This window comes from Rhinolophus sinicus, linkage group LG01, assembly GCF_036562045.2.
Source record: "Rhinolophus sinicus isolate RSC01 linkage group LG01, ASM3656204v1, whole genome shotgun sequence".
Taxonomy (NCBI): domain Eukaryota; kingdom Metazoa; phylum Chordata; class Mammalia; order Chiroptera; family Rhinolophidae; genus Rhinolophus; species Rhinolophus sinicus.
Window position 1 is genome coordinate 138,726,133 of NC_133751.1, and position 27,372 is coordinate 138,753,504.

General features: G+C 39.0%; 1 protein-coding gene across 3 annotated transcripts in view; it reads left to right on the plus strand.

Annotated features, from left to right (window-relative positions):
• The first annotated feature begins 7,490 nt into the window (after positions 1 to 7,490).
• Positions 7,491 to 27,372, plus strand: part of EPC2 (enhancer of polycomb homolog 2) — a 114,029-nt gene continuing 94,147 nt past the window's right edge. For all 3 annotated transcript variants that reach the window (XM_019737477.2, XM_019737478.2, XM_019737479.2), the window contains exon 1: positions 7,491 to 7,643. In XM_019737477.2, the coding sequence (XP_019593036.1) occupies positions 7,491 to 7,643 (153 nt within the window). The remainder of the gene's footprint in view (positions 7,644 to 27,372) is intronic.

Here is a 27,372-nt window from a genome sequence, read left to right on the forward strand (position 1 = left end):
GCTGTGCTACAAAACCTGTCTACAGCAAGTAGGGGTGAGAGATGGGGCAGCTCTCTAAGAAAGGCACTGTGGAGGCACTGGAAGCGGAGTCGGAGCTAGAAAACAAAGCTAGCAGACACGGCTGTTGCCACCAGAGGACAACCTTCATGTAGCTGCAGTGTGCAAGAACACCCTTTCTCCACCCCTACGTTCTTGCCATCTAACCTGAGATAGCAATGCACACCTTGTTTACTCAAAGGCCAAATTACCTATTGGCCCTGCCAGTAGATACACCCTTAGCTCACTGCAAGAAAGGAGGGACAGATTTCTATTCAGGCACTGGTCCTTGTTAAGCTCCTTCCTTTCCAGAACAGGCTGTTAATTCACCTCTATCCTCCACAGCACAGTCATTTAAGGCACAAGTGCCCTAATTGGGCACTTAGAAGAGCCACACTTCAGGCAATTGTAATAGAGCACAATTTTGAGCTCTCAACCACACAGTTTAGCAGGAGACAGTTAAGAGAAAAAACATTATTCAGGAATTTTAAAAAAAAAAAAGTCATGGGATATAAAGTACAGCATAGGGAATATAGTTTGGTGCAAAAATGCAGTTTTTACAATTATTTTTAACCTTTTAAACTGCAATTATGTTTGCACCAACATAATAACTATGTAGTGTCAGAGAGGTAATAGACTTATTGAGGTTATCACTTTGTGAGGTATATAAATGTCTCTAATTACTATCTTGTTTTGTACACCTGCAACTAATAATAAAAAAGAAAAATTTGAATTCTACAAAGAAAGAAAGAAAGACAGACAGAGAAAGAAAGAAAGAAAGAAAGAAAGAAAGAAAGAAAGAAAGAAAGAAAGAAAGAAAGAAAGAAAGAAAGAAAAAGAAAGAAAGAAAAACATAATTCAGGGAGGAGTGCCTGGAGGCCAGGAAGTCCATTCAGACTGCTGGGTGTGCATAGAGCAGGGTTCATGGCCTCAGACACCCAGGTACACTCTAACCCTTGCAAAATTGTTTGTGCTGGATTACATATGATGCCATCAGCTTGTATAGAGCGTCACTATGAGAAACAGCTCTGGGATGCCCCTTGTGTGTCTATTGTAAGGAGACTATTGAGATGTCTTGTCTGTCATGCCACCTAGTTGCTCTACGAACTCTTGGATATTCCAATTAGAACCAGGAGATTTACAATTGTAAAGCTCCCGAGCCATCATTTTATCTAATGGACGTTGTGAACTGTGAAGCTGACAAGGTTTTCTATTTTTACATGATGAGGAAATTTCATGTTACTAGGAAATTTAGAGCCCGAATGCTATCCTAGCATATTTTAGCTACTGTCAAAAGCCACCTAAAGTCCTTTCTGAAACAAGGTGATGGGTGTGGGTAAGCCAGCAAATATTTAGGTGATTAGTGTATTTTATTTCCATGGTTTCTGTTTCTTCCTTGCCAAAGTCACCTTTAATGGCTGATGAAAAAGACAAGTAGACCTGTCTTCTAACTTGGAGACATAAAGTTGCTTTCCTTTCTGCCTCGTAACAAGTCACTCTGGAGTTTAGGGGGCTGTCAAGATGTTAATACCAGAAACTTTTGTTTTAGCAAATAGGTCATTTTGTTCTTGGGAACAACAAAGATACACTCCATAAGGCGTGGCTGTTACTAAATCAATAAACCAATTTTCTTTAATTCAGGAAATTGCATATTTCATTCACAAATCTGCATTTATAAACATTAATCCTTTGGTGGTAGAAGAGAAAAAAAATAGGTGAGGGGAACCACATTTGGAAGAGCAACCCAGCGTTCCTAACAATAGACTCCTCCTAGCTAGTAACACTTTGCCCCCAGCGAGCTCGGTGCTCTGAGCCTGCTTCAGCTGTCTGAGATGTGCCAGCACATCCGTGAGGCTAAACGGCCTTCACAAGGAGAGAGAAACCACTTTTCAACTTACCTTTCAGAGATGCTTGAGGAGAAAAGGATGCCCGCTGGAGGAGGCCACGGAAGACAACTGAGAATATGAGATGTGACCAAAAAATACAGTGAATACTGCTGCTGCGTGCCATCCAATTAATTGTGTTTTTTGACCTTGACAGAATTGTGCGAGCTGAGTTTGTACCCAGGAACACTACAGTGAACTCTGAATACGGAGAGTGCCAAAAAAAATGTATATACATTTTAAGAAAGGAAAACAACTGCATTAAAATTATAATACTCAATATATACAAATAACAAAAGATGAATACAAGTCACGTGTATACATTTTTTTTGGCACCCCAGTATTATAAGGGCTTATTAGAGCATTTAAGAAATGATGTGCATAGAAAACAGCCTGAGAAATGGGCAAATCATTTCATTCTCCATCATGACAACACTCTGTGTCACACATCACTTCTGGTACGGCAATTTCTGTCAAATAAAAACATTATGGTGTGTCCTCATCCACCTTATTCACCGGACCTGGCACCATGCAACTTCTGGCTCTTCCCCAGTTAAAATGACCATGAAAGGTCAATGTTTTGAATTATTCAGGACATCAAGGCAGTCATGACAGCACAACTAAAGACACTCACGAAAGAGGACTTCATAACTGCTTCAGAAAGTGGCAAGAATGATGGGATAAGTGTGTTCAACGTGAAGGGGAGTATTTCGAAGGGGATTAATGGCAATGTAATACATTTTTAAAATTTAAACATTCACCGTATTTACTGATCACACCTCATACATGTTACAGGACCCAGAGCCAACAGAAGTGCACCTGTAGCCCCAAATCCAGGCTCTCCTCTCCACCTCCCTACTGAAAATAATACGAAAGATACAGCCAATTCCATGAATATGACAGTGGCTTCAGCTGAACAGTTGTGCTGAATTTAGAGGAGTGTGGTGTTTCCCAAGGGCAAGGTGACTGGCTTGGAAAGGATCCTCTTTTACCTCCCATGGGCTTGCTCCAACAATGGTGCTTCCCTGTTTCAAACTCAGAACTTTGTTAAAATAAGTAGGAGCATATTGATCATCTCCATGGAACCCGGTGCCTTTCAGAAATCCAAAGTCCTGATACGAAATCTATGTAGCTCGCTGGCTGTTTGGACGCAGGTAATTGCCCTAGTCAGATTCATTAGCTCTGTCACAGGAGCTTTACTTATTTCTGGTATCCCCAATCCAAAAGCCTGAGTGAGCGGCGTCAATCTAATCCATGTGTGGGTCATTGGGTGTGTATTCCGGTCAGGGTGGGTCAGCAAATGAGACAGGCTGTCAGTGTGATTCAAAATTGAGTGTTGTGGACCCTCTGGAGCTGTGTGCTCTCAAATGCATTTCCTTCAATTCCATCGGTCTCATTTTTCCCTTGATTAATAAAATACAGAGCTTTTGGGCTGATTATTTTTGAGTCTATCTGGATCCTTTGTGGAACTGGGAAGTAAATCGTCCGCTCATACACAAGGTGGCACCCTGTGATTCCAACCAGGTCTGAGAGGAGCAGTGCTGCTAAGAGACTGAGCCACAGCCACGGTTTTTGTTCAGCATTTGCTTTTCCAACTGTGGTGAATATAAAGGTGGAAGTCACCTCTGGGGGCAGGTTCTGTCCCCATGTCTCAAAGATGGCAGAGTTGCCTCAGTGAAGGGTAACTAGAACCAGGGAGCTGATTCCAGCCGACTGTAATGAACACAGACCCCACATTCAGATTTCATATGGAAAATAATGCAGCTGTATTGGAACTGGGTTCATCCCTGGGAACATTACAGGGAGGGGTGGGGATGCAGTTCACATACCAACCCAGTGAACTTGCAATTGGGTTTGCTGAAATAGGGAGCCAATTAGAAAGGACATGACATTTACAAAAACACTGAAATAGTTAAATAACAACAGTGTTTACTAGTTTTAAGGTTCTTTCAAAAAGTAATTTGGAAGCTGCCTGCCCTAGTCATAGTATGGGGAAGTGGAAACTGGTATGCAATCCCAATTCTTACAGTTACTTGACCTTTATTCTCATTGAGACTACATTTAGACAGTGGTTTTATTTTTGATATGGATTTAAAACTATTTCTAATTCTTGGGTGTTTGTATATGACATGTGCTTAGCTTAAATGCATGTCATTTGGAATTAGTCCAGAGCGTATTTGAAGTGGAATGATTTTAGAATGACTGTATTCAGTGCATTGTACATGGAAATTAAAATAGGCTATTAGGCCTGCACCATCATTTGAAACAGGCTTTGATAAAGACATTTTATAACAGGATCTCCTTCAAAAGTTGAAAAGATATTCTGTTTTTAGCACTAACAAGTATATGGGTATTCAACAAATGGATAAGAAATAAACTTTATGAGAAAGACTATTTGTATACAATTAAAAGCTCCTTTCCAAATGTGAAACAGAGACATTCTGCTTTGGGCACTGAATTGAAAGCCAAGAAAACACAGGCTGTGTCTCACTTGAAAAGCGTATTGTGTTATTTGCCTCAAACTGTTTTATTCCCAACTCCATAATCATTGCCTGCAGAGCAAGAGGAAAACGGAGATTTGGGGAAGAAATCTGTTACACGGTCAAAGAAAAAGAAGAGCCAAACAACCACTACAGCAAAGACCTGTTCCTGTAATAGAATTTGAGGTTTCAAAAAAAGTTTCTTTGAATTGCTTTAATTGGTTCTAAAATTCCTCTGCCCAAAGGTGGGAAGCTGGAGAGCAGGGTAGGCCATAATAAAAGCAAATATTGGCAGTCGTGGCTAGGTCAGGTGGCAGGCCAGTCAGGTATGTGTACTCCACGCTGGAGTGGAATGGAGTCAGTATCACTGAATCTCTTCAAGGACTATGATCAGTTAACAAATATTTATTAGGTGTCTGCTATGTGGGAGGCACAGGACGGGGATATACTGATTATCAGAGCAGACGTGGTTCTGCTGTCGTTGAGGCTATTCCATCCCTGGGTTATGCACTCCGTTAGCCACTGGATAGCAGGTTGGCACTACCGAGAAAACGAGTTTTAGAGTTAGGCTAGACGTGGATTTGAACCTGGTTCTGAAAGTTAGTGTTAAAACCTGGCAAATTATCTGTCTGAACCTCATTTTCCTTATTAGTAAAATTCTAATATTTCTTCATAGGGTTATAATGAGAATTAAGTGGAATTCAATTGAGATTATATATATATATATATATATATATATATATATATATATATCCATATCCATGAGGGCAGGAACTTCATCTCAAATTTCTTTGCATCTTCAACAGTACCCAATACTATATATATATTGTAGTATATATATATACATAGAGAGAACTACTATAAGGCTGGTATATTATACTCAATATATCCTTTCTTGAGAGAGTAACAATAAATATAGGGAAGAAAAGAAAGTTATCCTTTCTGAACCGGAGACGTGCTGGGCACCCAGATAAAAGGTCTGGATGATTCATTTCTTCAACAGCCTTCAGGCTTGAATCCAGTGCTGACCCCCTCCTTGCAGAGAACTGGAACTGCTCCAGAGAGTAGCACTCAGAACAGGACATGCCTATTAGCTTGAGGAAGGTATTGCTTACAAGAAGTGAGTCACAGCATTTCCATTGTTTCCAACAACAAAGTGGATGGAAAATACTCAAGCCCAGCTAAACAATGCTCGAAGTCTCGCTGGGCCACGTGAGTTAGTCTATTTAGACAGGGGGTAACCATTTTGCCTCCAAAGGGGGAGGTGGAGAGAAAAGGGATGAGTAAGAGGAGGAAAACGGGAGAGGGGAAGAAATAGATGAAAAGGAGGAAGTAATGGAAGAAGAGAGTTTTGATATTATATAGAAATGACTATAGGAATCAAGGTTTTCACTTCTGGACTTCAGCAAATCACCTGCGTTAAGCTAGGCAGAATGTTTATCAATTATTAGAAAATGGTAAAATGTGTTACATTCTCCCTAGGGATTTTGTAAGAAAACTGCAATGCTTAAAGACTAACCAAGAAACTTGGCTAAACAAGGTTGATGTCAATAATAGCTGGTACTTACTTGAGTCACCTTGATTTTCCCTCCTCTTTAGAACTTTCTCTAACCAGCCAGTTCAGGCTAATGTACTATCTACTTTCTCTGAACTCTCATGGCAATTACTGCCAGTACAACTCATCTGGTAATTGATCGTATTCTACTGCCTTGTGTCATCTCCTGTACAGTTTTCCCCAAGAATTTATTTGTTTGTTTGTTTGTTTAATTTTGCTGTCATCTATCTTTCCAGTTGCCCCATTCTTCAACCATTTAAATATCTTACTGCTATTCATCTTTGCAACCATCCTGTCATCTCATTACCATGAAAGCTCCATGAGGGCAGGAACTTCATCTCAAATTTCTTTGCATCTCCAACAGCACCCAATACTATCTGCCACTTCGGAAATGTGTGCTGCGTTGGTTAAATTTCCTAAGTTTAACTTTTAAGAACTCTACTACTTTTAAAATCAGCAGAATATCCACCATTCACTATATAACTATGAAGTCTGGGTGACAGGTTCAAGTGCACTTGTTGCATCTGGCAGCTTCAAACGTTAACCCTCACCTTACTGCTGCCATTAGCATCCTCCCTGCGAAGGCGAGGATGAGCAAGGAAGGAAGCCTTACCTTGGAGAGCTCTTTCGGTCAGGTACTAAAGAGAGGACGCGGAGAAGAGGGCAGGGACTGCGTGAGCGTTTTCCGGGGGGACGAGACCCGGCAGGTCTGGGCCCCTCTGAATGGGCAGACGGAAGGGACCCTCCGCACCTCCCCGGGATGTGTGAACTGGAGGATGCGAATTAGCGGGCGCTCGCGGCGCCTTGGAGATAAGCGCTTCCTAAGTACAGGCTCGGTTGTGGCCGCTGTGGCCCTGTCACCTTCCTTTCCCGGTCACAGACTTCGGCACACTGGCGAATTTCGGCGCCGCTGTGTTTTGCCGGGCGCCCTCCTCCGGGGCGCCCAGCGAGCTGGGTGTCGGGGCCGCGGAGGCAGAGGCGCACGCTCGTGGGCGCGGGTTAACTTGCGCACCTGGCACCTGCCACACGGCAAGAGCGCCGGTCGCCGAACAGAGGGCCGCCGCCGCCGCCGCCGCCACCCCCTCTTCCCTGAGCGGCCCGAGGCTGAGCACGCTCCCGCGGGCCGGCCGCGCCGCGGAGAGAGTGGGTGGGCAGGCGAGGGAGGGGAAGGGAGAGGAGGGAGGGAGGGAGGGAAAGGGCGAGGCGCGTCCCCGCGGCGGGGGCGCGCTCTCGCGCGGGCTGCCGGGATCGCTCGCCGCCGCTGTGGTAATGTCCGCCATGTTGGCCATGGCGCAGGGAGCGGATCGGGCGGGCGAGCGGCGGATCTAGTCTGTGGAAGCGGCCGCGGGCGGCAGGGGGCTGTTTTCGGGCGGGGTGGGCGCCCATGCTGTGGCCGGGGGCAGTGAGGAGGAGGAGGAGGAGCGGGCCGGCCGCGCTGCACTGAGGAAGGAGGTGGAGGAGGCGGCGGGAGTCCTCCCCCCCTCCCCACCCGCCCCGCCGCCGCCGCCCGGGCTGTTCCTGTAAGGCGGGGAGACAATGAGTAAACTCTCCTTCCGAGCGCGGGCGCTGGACGCCGCCAAACCGCTGCCTATCTACCGCGGCAAGGACATGCCTGATCTCAACGACTGCGTCTCCATCAACCGGGCCGTGCCCCAGATGCCCACCGGGATGGAGAAGGAGGAGGAATCGGTAGGGACTCGAGTGTTTATTACCCCCCCTTCCCTCCTCCCCCCTCCCCTTTGTCAGTCGGGCCTCGCCATTCACAGCGCGCTTTACGCTCGCTGGAGGGCGCCGCTGCCGCTCCAACGCATGGGACCCTACGCCGGCGGAGTAGCGTAAACCCTCTCGGCCGGCGCAGCGCCCGCCCGCGGCCGCCATGTTGTTGCGTCCCAGTGTTGTGATTAGCTCGCAGCGCCGCTTACGCTGCCGTAAGGGGGCCTTGCCGTAAGCGGCGGCCGGGAATGGCGTAGGGAATGTTCTGGCCGCATTTGGCGTAGGGCCTCTGTTTACCTTGTTTTCCCCCGGTGCGGGGTGAATGGGTGAGGGATCCTTTGGCTGGGAAAGGTTCCCCCACACACACTTTTACATTTAGTTTTGCATTGGGTTCTCTTTGAAATGACTTATGGGAAGTAAAGCGCTTTCAAAACAAACATCTTCCTTCCAGCAAGGTAATCCTCATTCCCAGGCCCGCGGTGCTGCAGCGCGATGAGTCGGTGCAGCACTGCGGCGGGGGAGGGCGGGGGCCACTACTGCCCAACGGGATGTAGCGTTAGGAGCTGCAGACCCGTTAGCTCCGTGTCCCCGAGCGGGCCCGCTCTGCCTGCCTAGGGTGCCCGGTCAGTACGCAGCCTTAGAAAGGAACCCGGGATGTTCAGCAAACGGGCCTCCGGCGCTGTGCTGTCTCCGCGCCACCTCCCCGAGAATTGTCGTCGGAGGGGAGTCTTTTAGAAGTTAAGCACCTAGTGTATCTAAATTGACAGTTGCGTTTTTGATAATACAGCGCTTTGTGGCAAAAATGTTGCTTTTTCTCTCTGATGGGAGAAATTTTGCATACGGTTGAATTCCATCTGGCTTGACAGTGTTTACGACTCTGGAGTGGTGTTACTTGCGTGCGAAGTTCATAGTAACTGCACCCTCAAGAATTTTTTCAATGAATCTGCGGTCCCGCCTTATTGTCAACCCCGGGTGTGCGTGGATTGGTTCTCTTGCTCCTGTGACTGTCAAAAGAAGGCTCGAGGTTTCTGTGATTGGTTTTCTCTTTTGACTATTAATATTGCAGGAAATGCTTTTATGCCTTTGATTGGCTGCTCGAGTTCTGACCTCATTATCTTACCCTGTTATTACTACTTTCTGCTGTGATTTAATCATGTTTCTCTTTGGTGTTTGATTGCTTGAAAGTCTTGTACTTTCGGTAGAAAATGGATATAGCCACAGTATCAGGATGAATATTCAGCATTCAACTTCTTTTAAATAAATAAGATGAAAACTATTAAATGCTCAAAGTTTCGAGCTAAGTCATGTGTGAAAATTCTTTTTGTTTTTGTTTTTTGAATAAAATTTATTTCTAATTTAGCTCAATTTTCCATGGGAAAGACAATTAAAATAAGAAAGTTCTGGTATGTACGAGAATTAATTGACTTGAACTTTAAGAAAACACAACTTTGGATGGCACAAAGTTAAATTTCTGTTAATATTATTTTATAGGTTTTGACCCAAAAAGAAAGGTAGCTTATGAGTCTTGAAGTATTAATATTGTATGTAACCACTCATATGTAACCACTTGGATCCTATTGTTGTGATTTGGGAAGAACTTGAATCAAGAATCTTGTTCTAGAATGAAGAGTTAGCCCCTGGAAAAGTTGTTACTTTTTGCAAAGAGTGATCAGCATTATACTTAGTTATTGCTTTAGGTCCTTAGTTTGCCACATATGTATTTTATCTGAATTTAGAAAGAAAACTTGTAGTTTAGTTACTTTTTAATAATGTATTAAAAATAAATGTTTAACCCTATCACAATTTTGTACTATTAACGTTTTCAGTAAAACTTGTGATTTTCAACCTAGAGAATGAATGCTGAAGTTGGCTTATTTTCAGAAGCCTGCTTCAACTGCCCAGTTTTAGGGAAGAAGAAATCCACATTCTGATAGAACTAGAGTTGTAACCCAGCACTTCTTGACTCTTTTGTCCTGTCTTTTCAGCCCCTTTAATGTTGCAAGTGGAGGTTCTTCAAATCAAAACAAAACTAAACAAACCCTGGTAGTTAAGATTTACAGTCTAAAAAGTCTTTTGCTTCCTAGAACTGGTTTTTTCTGTTTTAAATGAACATATAAGTCAGAAGACTTGCACTTGCATGAGTGAACAGCCAATTTAGTTCTTCTGGACTTATTTACAGGACTTCTGTTATTAAGCAGAATTACTTGTTCTTTAAAAAAAAGATCCCCCTTGATAAGCAGTTCTAAGCAGCACTAAAATGTAAATTTCACGAACTTTTGTGTTTCATTTTTATTTAATTCAACTTTTATTGTCAGCGTGGTGTTCCTAATTAGTTACTTTTATAAATATTTTTTAATCACATAGCCTTGTTAAATAAAAATAGAAGAACCTTGGTTTATGGATGTATAATGGTTGCTTGGCATTTCTAAACTGTCCACACATGACCATGACCCCTTTTCTGCTTGATTGGCTGAATCCTTTAACTTCACTTTATAGCCTTCATGGACATGTGCCTCTCCATCCCCACCCACCCCGCGCACCCCCCAGTAAAACTCAGGACTGTCCGGTAGCTGTTGGACTATCATTAAACTTTGTTTGTATAGTCATTGACTCAATTTCCAGGTACATTTTGATCATCTAGATGAGGTGGTCTTGGTGTTCCTTGGCGTTAGTAACACTATATCATTACGGAGCATATCATTCTCTTAGCTTTTTTATTTTGGACATGCAGACATCTTTTACTCCTTACTTTCATTACTTCTCGTCTAAGGTGTGCCAGTTTGCATCCTCCCATAACTTGGTCTCTGTAGTGGTCATCATGACATTTGGTCGAGGTCAGATGCTGTCAACTTACGTTTATTTAGAATGTAAACAACCAGAAAGATCAAGTGCTCAGTGTGTTATGCTACTTCCCCATGAATTTATATAGTGGTGATTGATATTTTTAATATTTCTATCATTTTTGGAACATTTCTTGTGCTCCAGATACTGAGTCTGATAAATTTTGACAAATGGGTACACTAATGGAAACACTGCAATCAAGATATAGCAACATTTTAAACACCCAAAAAGTTCCCTTGTGCTCCTTTGCAAGTGAGTCCCTCTCCATTTGCTTTCTCTCTATATAGATTAGTTTTGCCTTTTCTAGAATTTCACGTGAGTGGAATCATACATACTTTTTTATGTCTAGCCGCTTTTGCTCAGCGTGATGCGTTAAGGATTCATCCTTGTTGCATGTATCAATCCATTATTTTTTATTACTGAATAGTATCCCAATGAATTAATATATTCATCCATCCAAGTATCTGTTGTTGGATATTTGAATGGTTTGCAATTTTTTATTTTCATTTAATTCCTGTAATGGCCCTTTGAGGTATTACTGTTCCTATTTTATAGATGAAGAAACTGAAGGACCTCACTGCTAGTAACTGGGTGGGCTAGAATTCAGACCCTTGCCTTTAATATCACAAAAGCCTGTTCTCATAACCACTGTGCTTCATATTGACTTCTTAGAGAATCCCGAATTATCTTATGAACTATTGTTAATTATAGTTTGTAAATAATTTTTAACTTTTTATAATTCTGGGGAACCATAAAATATGATATTAATTTGATTGAATTATTAAATTTTTAAGAAGTGTAGTTTTTCATCACTTAACTTTGATTTTTGCTCTTGGCTTTTCACATTTTCTGTTTTTGGTTTTTTTTTTCATATAAGTCTGTTAACTTTGTTTCTCCCTGTGTTGACTCCATTATATTTATCTGAGTGTTTATGTTATCTTAAGCATATAAGAAACTTGTGGGAAACTATCCCATTTCATTAGATTTTTCTTTTAATAGAATGTAATTTCTGTAAGGGTGGGAATCTTTGCATGTTTTGTTCATCAGTATATTCCAAGTGCCTGGAATTGTACCTGGCACATAATATGGTGCTTGATAAACATTTATTGAGTATTGAATGAGCTTTTCCTTTACCGTGAGCTGTTTTTGTGAAAGTGTGTGTGTGTGTGTGTGTAATTCATTAGCAGAATTTGGTAAATTATTCTTCCAGGAACTCTTTTTGGTTTCTTACTTTGGTACTGTGAATACTTAAATACTAAATCTTTTTTTCCTCTCTTGAGTCAGAGGCCTATTTAAATACAGAATTTTTTAGCATAGGTATGGTTGCAATATTAGTCTTCATTTTGTGTTAATTACCCCTCTCATGAGTGTACGTAGATTTGTGTAAGATATCTCTTCATACTAGAATGAACCAAAATCTGTATGAAGTACGTGGTTCCGTTTATTTTTAAAGAAAAAGATCATGACTAATTTGAATTACCATTTCTCCCTTCGTATGTTAGTTGTGTAATTTTTGTCATTATCTTAATATTTTGAGTGATATTTTGAAAGAGTAGAAATAAATATATTTAGTTTTTACCATTGGCACTAATATATTTCATGTTTCATAATGGAGTTCTGGAGAGGATATAAAATGCAGTTTTGTAAGTTGATATTGTAAAAACATTAAGCATTCTTTCAACAAAAGCAAATACCAACCAGGTATAATCTAAGTGCCATGTGTTATCTAAATAAGGTATTGGGAAACTATTTAATATGTGTAAGGCTGTGTGTTGAAGTGTTAGGATTAAAAGAAGAATCCGATACAGATCTTGACTTCTGGGAACTTAAATGAATCATTGAGGTCAAAAACATATTTGGAAAGTTAGCAAAAATTACCAAGTTATGTCAACCTGACATAAAAGATCATCAGAGAAAAAGTTAAATGTCAGTATAGTTAAGAGGAGTAAGAGAAAACTGTTACTGGAATGTATAGAGAAGGCTCCTTGGAGAGAGATTTAACAATTTGGGCTCTCAGTTTTGGTTGGTTGATGTTTGTTGAAGCAGATACTTGAGTGCAGGAATATTTGAAGCAAGTTCTATTGATGTTAAGTAGACTGAAGAAGACTCTTCCATGTTATATGTTTTTTAATCTATCCTCATATTGTTAGAAACTTGAGGAGGGTAGCAGTCTGTATTTCTGAGCATGTCATTCTCTTAGCTCTTTCTTGCTCTCTTTTTTTGTTTGTTTTTGGACATGCAGATGTTTTACTTCTTTTCTTTCCCTTCCTTTGTTCCTTGCTATATTTTCAGCACTAGAAACTGTTTAGAACATAGAAGACACTCAATAAATACTTGGTGATTGAATGAATAAAAGTTGGAGTGGAGATTAGGTTGAAAAAAGGGTAGGATTATATCAGATTATAGATAGTTTTGAATGTTAGGCCCAGGAGTTCCTAGGATGGTGTAGAAAAAAGAGCATTGAGGTGCGAGTGTGAAATCTGTTTTCTAAGTTTTGGTTCTGTTGTTAAGTGGCCGAGTGATCTGGGAAAGTTGCCTACCTTCTCTGAACCTCAGGGTGTTCTTCTCGGCCATCTCAGCTGCCATTTATTGTTTTGAGCATGTGCCAGGCACTTGTTAAACTCAGTAGATGGTTTTAAGAGCTCAATATAACTGTTAGATGTATGGATGCTGTTATCTCTTTTCCAGAAGAACCTGAGGTTTTAGAAATTAAGTATCTTGCCCAAGGGCACCCCTCCCTAGACCAGAATAGGATAGAGCTGATGTTCGAGTTCAAGCCTTCTGAGTGATTGACCCCAGGGTCCTTCATTGTACCACTTCATTTGTAAAATAAGTGGGTTGAGAACTAGATGATATTTAAGATTCATTACGTCTCTACTGTTTTATCATTTATTATCCCATAGGCCTGGAGGAGGGTAAAATGTTTTGCCTCTTGGAATGATATTATGAAAGAAACTTTGTGGTGAATGCCTTTTGTAAACACATTCTTTTTTTAAAAAAATTTAACAGAATGGTCTGTGTGTGGTGTAAGTTTAGATTTTATCTGTATCAGTTCTCTAAAAACAAGGCCTAAAAATATTTACAGATGGGATCATTAGGTTGGGTTTCAAGTGAGGGTTCCTGAGGGTTGTCTCACACCAAGGATGGGTTAAACAGTGAAGGTTTGGGAAGGCCAGGAGCCAGGGCTGCTGTGCGCCCTCCAGCAGCAAGTGACATTAATGTCACTCAAGTCTAACAATACCCCTTCTTTTGAGAAGTAGTATAGGGTAGTGGTTAAGGGCATGTGTTCTGGAGCCAGACTGTATGGGTTTGAGTACTCAGGCAGGTTCGTTTCAGCTGTAAAATCATGGGGTTGTTGGAAAGGTGAATTGCAGTATGCTTGGGACATTTCATGGCGTACAGTAAATATTAGCTATTACTATCATCATTGTTGTATTTCTGTCAGTTTAAAATTCCAGGTTCCTGAGCTGGCATTATTGGTTTGGCTTGCATCAGTTATCTACCTCCAAGCCTACCAGTGAAGGAACAGGGGAAGTTAGTGTACACGTGCTAAGGTACCCTCCTGAGAATGGGGCTGTAGCCAGAGAGCTGCCCTGAGAGAGCTTCTGGTGGGTATATAACATCATAATCAAACGTGGAGTTAAATTGTTTTAATCCATGGTTTAACCCAAGGTGAATTTGTATACTTAGTGTGTTTTTACAAACCTTACATTTTAATTTGTCTTAAAATTTAAATTTTAAGGTGAGATTAAAATACTTTGTATGACATTTTTACGTGACATTTGAATTGAGGACTATAATAGAAGTCTCCAGAATTCTTTCAAAGAAAGCAAACCCTTCACACTTACTAATTTTCAAAGTAGTCAGGGATGAATTTTGTGTGACCTCAAAAGAAATTGTTTAACCTCCTGGCCGTTAGTTTCCTCGTTTGTGAAATAAAATTGGACTGAGTGACCTTTAAAGCACCTTTGGCTCTAAAAATTACTGCATCTGTGAATCCACATGTCTTCCTACTAGGCACATGTCCAGAATGTGAATCAGATGAATAGAACTAACAAATAGAGACTAAATATTAGGAAGATATTAATAGTTAAGGTTTAACTTTAACACTATTGCAAATGTCAATTTGATTGAGTTCTTTTTTTATGAGGATCAGATACATTTAATCCACTATCTGATACTAATTTTTCCTAGCAGTCAATAAAATAATTCACTCGGTATGTTTTGGATGTGATCAGTTCCCTTGCTTTCATGAAATTTTCTTTTACTATTTTTACCACCCGTTACCGTAAATGCTCTGAATTTGCCGTACTTTTAGCCCCAACACTTGAGTTTATTCTAATTTTCTAACATCTTATGTTTGTCACGTGCGTGTGTGTGTATGTGTGAGAGTGAGAGCACAGCTGAGAGAATAGATGCTTATTTTCCCAATTAGACAAAATGCCTGAGAAAGGTATCATGTGCTTATTTTATTCACCACAGGCTAGATACCTACCCAGGCACTTAAGTGATAGAAAGTTTGTAATACAGGCATTGACCGTCACCCTGGCCCCTGGGATTGAGTTTGATTGTATTACTAAGCATACAACTCTGCATCTTTATTTCATTTCAGTAGAGTTGGGGTAGAAAAACAGGTACTGGATGCATAGGAGACAGCCTGTAGAGGAAAGGGTACTAGGTCGGAGTGAGCCATGAAGGAGACCAGTGTAGATAGCAGAAGGTCCAGTGTGATTATTTGATTGCAGCTTAAAACTGATCCTTGATAATTTTTTGCTTCATCTACACTTAAATGCATCAGAACTTCAGATTTGCCTACTCCATAGTGTAGCACTGGTCCTTGTGGGTTTTATACTAGAAAAAGATGGTAGTCACTTTCAGATTCATTTTAGCACCATTTCTATATGTCTGCTTTTAGGTTTCTTTTTTCTTGTCAGTTAGTATTACTGTGCAGTCTGAGGAATGCAGACTGGAGAGTCAGTCTGCCTGCTGGCTCTGTAACTCATATCCTTATATCCAAAGCTTTACCTTCAGCTTTCTTATTGCTCCCTTTTTTTTTTTTTTTTTTGGTGGGCAAAGGCTATAATGTTGGTTGGGGAGTTGACAAGTTGACAAGCAAGTTGTATTACTAATTTGATGAAGTTGTTGGAACTTCAAAATTGTGACTTACGTTCCAATCCTGGCCTCTCTAACTTTCCCTGTGGGGAAGGTACATTACCTCATTAAACAATATTTCTTCAATGAGAAGTATCTCAAAAAGGAACTTTAAAAATTAACCTTTTTTGTGAAGAATTAAGTCAGTGCCTTATACAGGCAGCTGCTATTTTTTTTAAATTGTTGATAACTTAATTACACAGGATAATAAACATGAAGGAATATGGAAGAATAAAATATGTAAAGTATCTCCATACATTATTCTGTGGTATAGTTTCTCTTTTTTATATATATATATAATTTTTTTTAAATCTTTATTGGGGAATAGTGTGTTTTTCCAGGACCCGTCAGCTCCAAGTCAAGCCGTTGTTTTCAATCTAGTTGTGGAGGGCGCAGCTCACTGGCCCTTCTGGGAATCGAACTGGCAACCTTGGTATTATGAGCCCTGTGCTCCAACCAACTGAGCCAGCCAGCTGCCCTACTTTCACATTTCTTTCTCCTGCCAATTAAATATATTTTTACATCTGTCAGACATTAGCAGATTGACACTGTATTTGCCTCCTTCCATGTCTGTTTCCTGGCAGAGCAGTTAACAATCCAATTGATTTAAAAAAATTAAAGACTTTGAAAATTAATAGCCAAGAGAACTAAATCTTCAGCTAATTCGCAGAGTAATAATAATTCTCAGAGTAACAATCCCATTCTTGTGTCATCCTTGTCCCAAATACATAGCCTACAGATTTTATTCCCATCATTATAAAAAAAAAATGCTACTGTAAACAATATATTATTTTCATGTCTAAGACATTTTCCAGCTTTTTTTACATTGAAAAATAATAGATCCACATGATTTAAAGCATAAAAACTCAATAACAAAATGATATACATGAAAAGTAATGTGTCCTTCCTTCCTCATGTTCCCAGACCACAGAGCAGCTATTGTTAGCACTGTGTGTGCGTGTGTGTCTCCTAGACAAGTTCTAAACAGATGCTTTTAAGTGGTAAAGTGAGCAAACATTTCCCTTGTATTCATTTTATAAGAGTAATGTGTGATCTTAGAGTTAGTTTCTTAATCTAGAGCCATAAAGTCAGATCATTTTGATTTTAAATTTCTTCCCTTAAATTCTGTGAGGAATTGAGAATTGGCAAATCATAGCTTTCTGATGATTTTGTTTGGAGTTTGGATATGGAACCTTAACTTGTTATTCCTATGTGGGAGTTTGGTTGTCGGTAAGCCTTGCGTTGTGCATAGGCCTTTAATTATATATATATATATATATGTAACATGTTAAAGTCAGATTAACTATTGGTTAAGTGACTTATTTCAGTATTTCTCTAACAATTATGGCGTAAAATAGCAATTTGGGTCAGAAGAGCAATGCCCTTTTGAAGAAAGCTGTTTTATGTTATGTATCACATTGGTAAACTGGATCTTTCATACAGACTATACTCTCAGTCTTTCAGTGTAGTTGTTTGTGATGTTTATTCTTTCAGTAAATAGCTCCATGAACACAGGGACTGTCTGTATTACCTTTGTATCCATCATCTGGTACAATGAATGACATACGGTAGCTGCTCACTGAATAGGTGCTGATGGGATGAACATTACCTGCTATGTACTTCAGACACGGAAGGAGATATGACGTGATACCTGTCTTCAAGCAGCGTTCAGTCCCATAGAAAAGAGTTGTAAACACATAACTCCATATGAGGTTTAATGTGTTATGTGGAAGGTAAAAATGACATATTGTAGAAATTTGTGTCAATGAGGTACATGATTTGAACGAGTATACGCATATATGAATTAAGGTAATAGCTCATTGAGTGTAATATACTGTTGAATACTGTTGAATTTTTACAAATTAGTTTTGAAATTATTTCCATATGTAAGAATGCCATAAGTTTTATACACACACACGCACACACACTCACACAGTGCCAAAATGTATACACATTTTAAGAAAGGAAAAGACTGTATTAAAATTATGCTGATGGTAACCACTTTGAGCACCTTTTGTGATTGCAGAAGTCAAATGTGACTTGTATTCATCTTTTGTTTTCGGTATATATATTACAATTTAATAGTTTTTTCCTTTCTTAAAATGTGTATACATTTCTTTGGCACCCTCTGTGTATATACATATAGACACATGTCAGTAGTGTTCATATTGCAAAGTGATGCCCAGGAGAGTTGTGACGGGTTGAAGGAATTTTTGTGGTCTAATGTAGATTCACCTTTTAGGACAGGTAAACTCGTGTTAAGAACAGTGCCTATTTAAGTAAAGCGTTCTGAGGAAAAGAAACTTTGTGTCATGAAGGATGGCTTAAAAAAACAGCATTGTTTGGTTATTAATACAAGTAATGTGCAGATTTTATTTACTTTGATTTAAAGCACAGGGTTCTCCATAAAGAAACGACTTGGAAGAAGCTTGTCTATACATTATAGGGGCTTCAATGGGTTCAATGGGGTAACGATAGCAGTTACCCCTTGGTTTTATTTGAAATAGCCTCAGCCATCTTAGCAGAATTCATCAGGGCTTTCAAAATATCTCCAAAAGAAACAAAAGCTTTAGGTCAGTGATTCTCAAACTTTGACATGCATCAGAATCACCTGGGAAGAGATTGTTGAAACAATCATCGCTGGTCACCATTCCCGGTGTGTAGGATATAGTAGGACTGGTACAGGGCCCAGGATTTTGCTTTTTTTTTTTTTTTTATTGGGGAAGGGGACCAGGACTTTATTGGGGAACAGTGTGTACTTCCAGGCATTTTTCCCGAGGTAAGTTGTTGTCCTTTCAGTCTTAGTTGTGGAGGGCGCATCTCAGCTCCAGATCCAGTTGCCGTTGCTAGTTGCAGGGGGCGTTGCCCACCGTCCCTTGCGGGAGTCGAACTGGCAACCTTGTGGTTGAGAGGACGCGCTCCAACCAACTGAGCCATCCAGGAGCTCAGTGGCAGCTCACCTCAAGGTGCCTTGTTCAATCTTAGTTGCCGGGGGCAGAGCCCACCATCCCTTGCGGGACTCGAGGAATCAAACTGGCAACCTTGTGGTTGAGAGCCCACTGGCCCATGTGGGAATCAAACCAGCAGCCTTCGGAGTTAAGAGCACTGAGCTCCAACCTCTTGAGCCACCGGGCCGGCCTGGATTTTGCATTTTTAACAAGTTCTCAGGTGATCCTGATGCTGCTTTTCCAGGGACCCCACTTTGAAAACCACCAGTTTAGGGGGGAGAATAATGGTTCTCACCTACGCCACATATCGGAATATCTGGGATGCTTTTCTAAAGTACATAAGTAGGCTTTACCCTAGATTTAACAACCAAATCAAAATCTGTAAGTAATTCTGTTCTAAATAGGAAAAAAGGATTAGCATATGTGTCCATGAGCCTTCCAGTCTGCCCTGCCACTTCACTACTCTTTTTCGGGGTTTCTTGTGCTCTCATGCATGGGCTTTCAGGCTTGTCTGTGACCCATTTTGTGTGTGTGTGTGTCCAAAATTAAGTACACCTTAACACACACACACACACGGTAGATTTTTATTTTTTGCAGTTCTGATGTTCTATGAAGTTCCCATAAACAATGAATTCGTGAATACTGAACCATGGCTGCTAGTGGAAATACAGGGTTAGGTTTCTGTGAGCCTGTGGTGGTCACGTTTTCATTAACCAACCAATGTATATATAACCTTGTGTTATGTATGTTTCTGTTTAAAGATACTCTATATAGTATGTATTGTTGATTCGTTGACATTGAACTTAACAGCCACCAGCACTGTACCTCCTGCCTGAGTGAAATTTGTCAAACACAACGTCTTTTCCCTGTCAGGGCACCTACCTGTAGTCCTCTTGTGCTTGGGAACATTAGCACTTCTTTGAGGGGTGGGCGTAAACAATGACATCATTAAGAACATTAAAAGGATAAAATAGAAAGTTGTCAGTTCTTAAAAAAATGCTTCTGGTGTTTGAATTTAAGTTAAGGAGTTTTTCTTCCTCTTTCAGGTTCTTAATTACCTTGTTTTTTCCCTAGAACTTGTGGTTTGTTCTATTATATACTGGTCTTTAGATGCAATGTTTTCATTCATATGGATAGCTGGTTGTCCAAACACCATTTTTAAAAAATTGTATCTTTTCTCCCTGGTTTAAGATGCCACTTTCATCATATTTTAATTTTCTTAGGCATTTGGGTTTATTTCTTAACTTTCTATTTTGTTTTATTGTGCAAAAAATGTACTGTTTTAATCACTTCATTAATTGATCATTTCATTATTTTATCTTTATGTTTTTATCATTTAAAAAACTATCTGGAAAAACAAAAATAAACCAAAAAACAAGAACAGAAAAAAAGTACCCGATAAAAGTTAGTCACTTCTCCTATTCTTACTGCTTTCCTTTTTCAGAGTTTTCCTTTCTGTTGTTTCTTGTTTATTTTTCTATATGGACTTTATAATTATTTTGTTTAACTCCAGAAAAAGATTGGTGTTTTTATTGGGATTCATCATACATTTATAAATTAGCTTGTAGAGGATTTGACATTTTTGTGATGTTGACTTCCTGTCCGAGAACGTGGTTTATCTCTTTATTTGTTGAAGTCTGCTTATGTATCTTTCAGGAGTGGTTTTCTTACATTAGTTTTGTGCATTATTTCTAGGAATTTGACCTATTTGGTTATTGTAAATGTCATTTCCTCTCCCATTTATACCTTATAACTTGTTATTGCTTGTATTTTAAAAAGCTATCGATTTCTGTATGTTAATTTTATATCCTGTGACTTTATTGTTCTCTAATTGTTAATTCACTGGATCAGCACCTGCTTTCTTACATACTCTTCAGTGGTTACTTGGACCTAAGAAAAACCTTAGCCCTCTGAGTCACCTATCACCTTCACCCCTCCCCTGTGCCAAAACGGGGGGGGGGGGCTCTTATTCTTAGTACAGGCATACTGTTGCGGACATCAGATGCTGACATTCTGATGTGTGGGTCCCCCCCCCCCCCAAGCAATTCTCTGGCACAAGCATAGTATCCTATAATTCAACTCAATTCTGACACTGTCTACGAGGATGTAACATCAGATCCCACAGGTTAAGGGTTCAGTTCTGCGAGCCTCCCTCCCCACTCCCACGCCTCTCCCCACACTCTGTCACGTGCTGGTGGCATCCAGATTGTCACCAGGGCTTCTGACCAATTGGTTGTAGATTGGAGGCTTCAGTGACCCCCTCCTTGGTTTCAGTTATAATAATTTGCTAAAACAGCTCACAGAACTCAGAGGAACATTTTACTTGCTAGGTTACAGGTTTATTATAAAAGGATATAACTCAGCAACGGTCAGACCCCAGGAAATGCATAGGGCACTGATGGGGGTGGGGGTGCCGCTCTCCCAGCTCCTCCATGTGTTCACCAGCCCAGAAGCTCTCTGACACCAGTGCTTTTGGGTTTTTTATGGAGGCTTCATTACGTGGGCATGTTGATTAAATCATTGTTGATTGGTGATTGATCTGCAATCTGCAGCCCCTCTCCCCTCCCCAGAGGTCAGGGGGGTGGGACTGAAAGTTCCAGCGCTTCCAGTCACATAATTGGTTCTCCTGGAAGCTGGCCCTCATCCTTAGGTGCTTTCCAAAAGCCATTCGTTAACATAAACTCAGGTGTAGTTGAAAGGGTTTCTTAGGGTATCAAAGCACCTTTATTGCTCAATCACTTAGATATTCCAAGGGTTTTAGGAGCTCTGTGCCAGGAAAGAGTACAAAGACCAAATATACATTAATTGTTTTAAATCACAATATCAGTGTATTTCATGGAGTTTTCAAAGAATTAGAATTTGTGTTGTATGTAGTGATACTATTTTAGCCAGAATTTTGTATTTGAAAGCTGTTTTTCTAAAATCAGTTTATTGAGATATAATTGACACATAAAGGGCACATACTTAACATGTACAATTTGGTAAATGTTGGCATCTGTATACAGCTGTGAAATCATTACCACGGTTAATATGAACATATCTATCACCTCCACGCCCCTTTATAAGCTCTCCCCTTCAGGCAAATAGTGATTTGCTTTCTGTTATGTGGATTAGTGGTTTGCGTTTTCTAGACTTGTATACAAATGGTATCATATAGTGTATATTCTCTTTTGGTTTGGCTTCTTTCACTCAGCATAATCATTTTGAGATTCATACATATAGCATGTATCAATAATTCATTCCTTTTTATTGCTAAGTAATATTCCATTTTATGGATATAGCACAGTCCATCCATTTACCTGTTGATTGATTTTTCCCTGTTACAAATAAAGCTGCTGTGAATATTTGCATGTGTATCTGCTTTCATTTGTTTTGGGTAAATACCTGAGGGTGAAATGGCTTGATTGTATGGTATGTAATAGGTACATTAAAAAAGTTTAACTTAAACAGAAAAAAGGCTGTCAGACTGTTTTCCAGAGTGGTTATACCATAAAGATACCTTTTCTGAGATGTTTATATAGTTTAGAACCTTGCTACTCAGAGTTTGGTCTGGATTTGGCGTTAACTGGGAGCTTGTTAAAACTGCTGAATTTCTAAGTCTGACAGAAAATACTGATAAATGCCGAGTGTTCTTCCCTCCTTCAGACGGTTACTTCATAGTGATTTACTGATGGCAATAAATTTTTCCCTATTGCCCATTTCAAATATAGTAGTTTTGGGAGGAATTGCTTCCCAAGCATTTTTCCAATGTATAGCAGCTATCTAGCCTGGCATAGTTTTTTTGTGGGTAAGGTACCCATTTTCTTTTTGTGTAATTTTGTGTAACTTCTCTGGTGAATGAGTCCATTTGCTAGCCTTTTTCAATAAATTACCTATCTATCTATCTATCTATCTATCTATCTATCTACCTACCTACCTACCTATTTTCCCATAACCAGTGATCTAATTCTTGGTTATTTTCAGATATAGGTATCTTGAAAACTTCTGTATGGGTTATGTATCTACTCTTAGTGTTCAAGGAATGCAAAATAATTTCAGAAAAGATTTTGTTAATAAATTAACTGAATATCAAATAATGTTTTTTAAAGCTAAATATCAATAATTTATTTTGCCTGTTTCGAATTTTCAGTACAACTGTTCATTTCCATTGTTGCATGAATATTTAAATTTAAGCTCAAACTACATTGATGTTACTGCCACCTTCCTGAATTAGTGTTGTTGAAGGTCGTGATCTCAATCAGTAGTAGGAAATTCTCAATTTAAAACAAGATTTCAAAAACCCAACAATTAGATTAAAAAGTAAACATTTGTTACTTTATCAAGCGAAACAAATTGGTGTTATATAACTTATAATTTACTTTTCAGAAGTTGATTTGTAAGTCAGGTATTGTAGAATTAAATGCTTGTGGCAAAATATTTCTACACAGTAAGATTGCTTTCACTTTTACAGTTTTGTTTAAGGTATCAGTTACTTAGGCCATTCGAGTCCCCTCACCCCCATTTCTTCATATCCCCACAGACAGTTAAGACAGAAGGAGAAGCTATGGGTGATTCAATTCTTAATTCATTTAAAATGTAACAGTTGTTTTTTAGAAGAGAAAAATCTTTACTGTTATTAAATTCTAAAAGGAATTCATTACAAATGGGCAGTTATATGTTTCTTGATAAATGTCTTTAAATTACAGAAAAAAACAGAAACCTTAATAAGGTGACTTTTTGTTTTACTGATTTTTAGCTAAAGCTGATATATTATCTTTGGGAGGAAAGTTCTTGAAATACTTGTAACTTGACTTACAAAGGCGGTATTTAGAATCCTAGAGGAGAGGGTGGATTCCATGTTCTTCAGGCCAGTGTTTCTCAGGTTTTCTGTGGTGACCAGCTTTCCAAAACATAATTTATTACTTGTTAATACTTTTCTCAACTATAATAAAAATGAGTTATTGAAAAATTGAAGATGTAGACAATGCAAGGCCACTATTTTTTGTTAGTTTTAACAGACGTAAAATTACTGTCAACATTGCTTTAAAACTTTCCAAAGCTTACTCTAAATTGTCTGTGCTTCTAGAGGACCACAATCTGAGTAGCACTGCTTTAGATGGTAGTTCTATAGCCCCCCCAATTTACAGCTGTATTATCACATAGGAACTTGGTAGAAACGTGACTTGTCTGGTTCCATCCCAGACCTACTGAATCAAGTCCTGCTGGTTTGACTGTCACCTGTTTTGAAATGAGACTTACAGGTGATTCTGAAGCACATTCAAGTTTGAGAGCCACTGCCTTGGGCTTTGCCTAAAATGCGGATTATATGGGCTTTTTAAGGGGGAACTGGATAGCCTAAACTCTCTTTGAGTGTAATTGAAAGACTGAAAGATATGGTTGGTTAAAAAGTTAAATCTGTCGTGGAGTCTTAGATAGAAAATAACACATATAATTAAAGATAGAGATGTTTGAAAATATATGTGCTAAGTGAAAAAATATTCTGATGTTTTAGATCCTAGGAATATGGATCACATAATTAAAAATTTTTTAATTAAAGTTTATTGGGGTGACAATTAAAATTTTTTTGATAGAATTGAGAAGCCTGACTTTGCTCTCACCGAGATGAAAACTTGACCCATCAAAACTTCCTGGTTGTGAGACCTCACAGGGTTGCATAAAACTCATTCAGACAGCTCTAAGTGTGATGATTGGTAGGTTGTTTTAGTACATATTTAAAGAAATTAGCACACTGTTAGATTTCACATCATTTGAGATGGAAATGGAATCTTTGTCTTGATTAATCGGTATTTCACTATGTTTATAACTAATAGAAATACAATTGATTTTGTATTCTGCAATATTGCTGAATTCACTTATCAGTTTTACAAGTTTTTTTGTAGATTCCGTCAGATTTCCTATATAGAAGATCGTGTGGGTCTATGAATAAGGCAGTTCTGCTTTTTCCGGTCTGGATGTCTGCTCATTCTTTGTGTTTCTGCCTGCCTCCCTCAGGCCTGGAGGTTACGTGGACTAGAACCTCCAGTACATACTGAGTAGAAGTGTTGAGAGCAGATATCCCTGTCTTGTTCCTAATTTTAGGGAAGAAATAGTATTTCACTTAAGTATGATATTAATTGTGGCTTTTTTGTAGGTGCCCTATATGAGGTTGAAGAAATTCCCTTTTATTTTTAGCTTTCTAAGAATTTTTGGAATGGATATTGGATATTTGTAAATGTTTTTTCTGTATATGGAGATGATAATAAGTTTTTCTTTTCTTTTTGATTTATTAATATGGTGAATTACACTGGTTTTGAATGTAAAGCAATGCTGCATTCCTGAGATAAACCCCTTTTGGTCATGTATTATCCTTTTAATAAATACATCATTGGATTCTATTTCTGAATTTTTGTTTGGAATGCATCTATGTTCACAAGGAATGTTTGTAGTTTTCTTGTAATGTCTTTTTCTGGTTTTGGTATTAGAGTAATACTGGCTTTATAGAATGAGTTGGGAAATATTCCTTCCACTTTGGTGTCTTAGAAAAATTTGTGTAGAGTTGGTATTATTTTCTCTTCAAATGTTTGGTAGAATTCACCAATGAAGTCATCTGTCCCTGGAGGTTTCTTTGTATGAAGATTTTTGACTACAGTTCAATTTCTTTAATAGATAGATTACTCAGGTTATTTCTTCCTCTGTGAGCTTTGGCAGTTTCTTTCTTTCAAGGAATTTGTCCTTTTTGTCTAATTGATGAATTTATTGGTATGAAAGCGTTCATAATATTTTCTAGGGTGATAGCTCCTCTCTTGTACCTGACATTGGTAATTTGTGTCTTCTAACCTTTTTTCCCTCATTGATCTGGCTAAAAGTTTATCAGATTTTATTGATGTCATTAAAGAATCAGTTTTTGGTTTCATTGTCCTTTTCTCTGTTGGTTTTCTGTTTTCTAGTTCATTGATTTCCACTTTGATCTTGATTATTTCCTTTCTTCTGCTTACTTTGGGTTTAATTTGCTCTTTTTCTAGTTTCTTAAGGTATAAGCTAAGGTTGTTGATTTGAGACCTACTTTTATATAGGTGTTTAGTGCTATACATTTCTTCCTAAATGCTGCTTTAGCAGCATCTCACAACCTTTTGTTTGTTTAGTTTTCATTCAGCTTAAGATACTTTTTAACGTCTTTGTTTCTGGGATTGTTTAGAAGTGTGTTATTTAGTTTCCAAATATTTAATGGTTTCACAGAGATCTTTCTGTTACCAGTTTTTAACTTGATTCCATCGTAGTCTGAGAACATAGTTTGTATAGTTTGAATTATTGTTAAGTTTTTTAAAATTTATAATATGGTTTAGAATATATTCTGTCTTGATAGTTGTTCCCTTTGAACATAAAAAGGTGGATGCTACCTTTGATGGGTGGAGTAGTCTGTAAAAGTCAGGTCAAGTTAGATAGTAGTGTTGTTAAAGTTTTATTGTATCTGCTGATTTTCTGTGTACTTGTTTTGTCTGTTATTAAGAGCGTGGTAGTAAAATCCCTGTAGTTGCGGATTTGTCTATCCTTGAAGTTACGTTAGTTTTTGTTTCATGTATCTTGAAGCCCTGTAGTTAGGTGCATAAATGGGTAGAGTGGTTATGTCCTCTTGACTAATTGACCCTTTAAGCATTTTGAAATAAACTCCTTAATCCCAGGTGATATTCTTTGATCTGACATGTACGTCAGATGTTATTATGATCACACTAAGTCTCTGACTAGTGTTAACATGGTATGTTTCTCCCCCTCCTCGCTTTTAACCTATGTCTTTATATTTAAAGGGCACTTATTATTGGTAGCATGTAACTAGGTCTTACTTTTTTTAATCCAGTCTAGGAATCTCTGTTTCTTAATTGTAGTATTTAGACTTTTTACATTAAATGTTTTTTTTAATTAAGCCTATTTTCTAAAGAGCGTTTTTAGGTTCACAGCAAAATTGAGGGGAAGGTACAGAGATATCCCACTAACCTACCCTGTCTCCACACATGTACAGCCTTTCTTGTGTCAGCATTCTTCACTGGAGTGGTACATTTGTTACAATTAATGAAACAATATTGACAAGCCATAATCACCCAAAGTCCATCGTTTACATTATAGTTCACTTTTGGTAATGTACGTTCTATGGGTTTGAACAAATGTATGATGACATGTATCCATCATTATGATATGGTACAGAGTATTTTCACTGCCCTAAAAATCCTAGGTGCTCTACCTGTTTATCACTCTGGAGCCCACCAACCCCCACAACCACTAATATTTTTACTGTCTTCATTGTTTTGCATTTTGCAGAATGTCGTATAGTTGTAATCATACAGTGTGTAGCCTTTTCAGATTGGCTTCTTTCCCTTAGTAATATGTATTTAAGTTTCTTCCATTTCTTTTCATGGCTTGATAGCTCATTTCTTTTTAGCATTGAGTAATGTATTCTATCGTCTGGATGTACCACAGTTTATCCATTTGCCTACTGAAGGATATCTTGGTTGCTTCCAAATTTTGACAATTATGAATAAGGCTGCTATAAACATCCAAATGCAGGTTTTTGTGTGAATGTAAGTTTTCAGCCTCTCTCAGTAAATACCAAGGTGGCACAATTGCTGGATTGTATGGTGAGAGCATGTTTCCTTTGGTAAGGAACTGCCAGCCTGGTTGTACCATTTTGAATTCCTACCAGTAATGAATGAGAGTTCCTTCATGTCAGTGTTCTGGATTTTGGCCATTCTAACAGATGTGTAGTGGTATCTCGTTGTTGTTTTAATTTGGTTTTC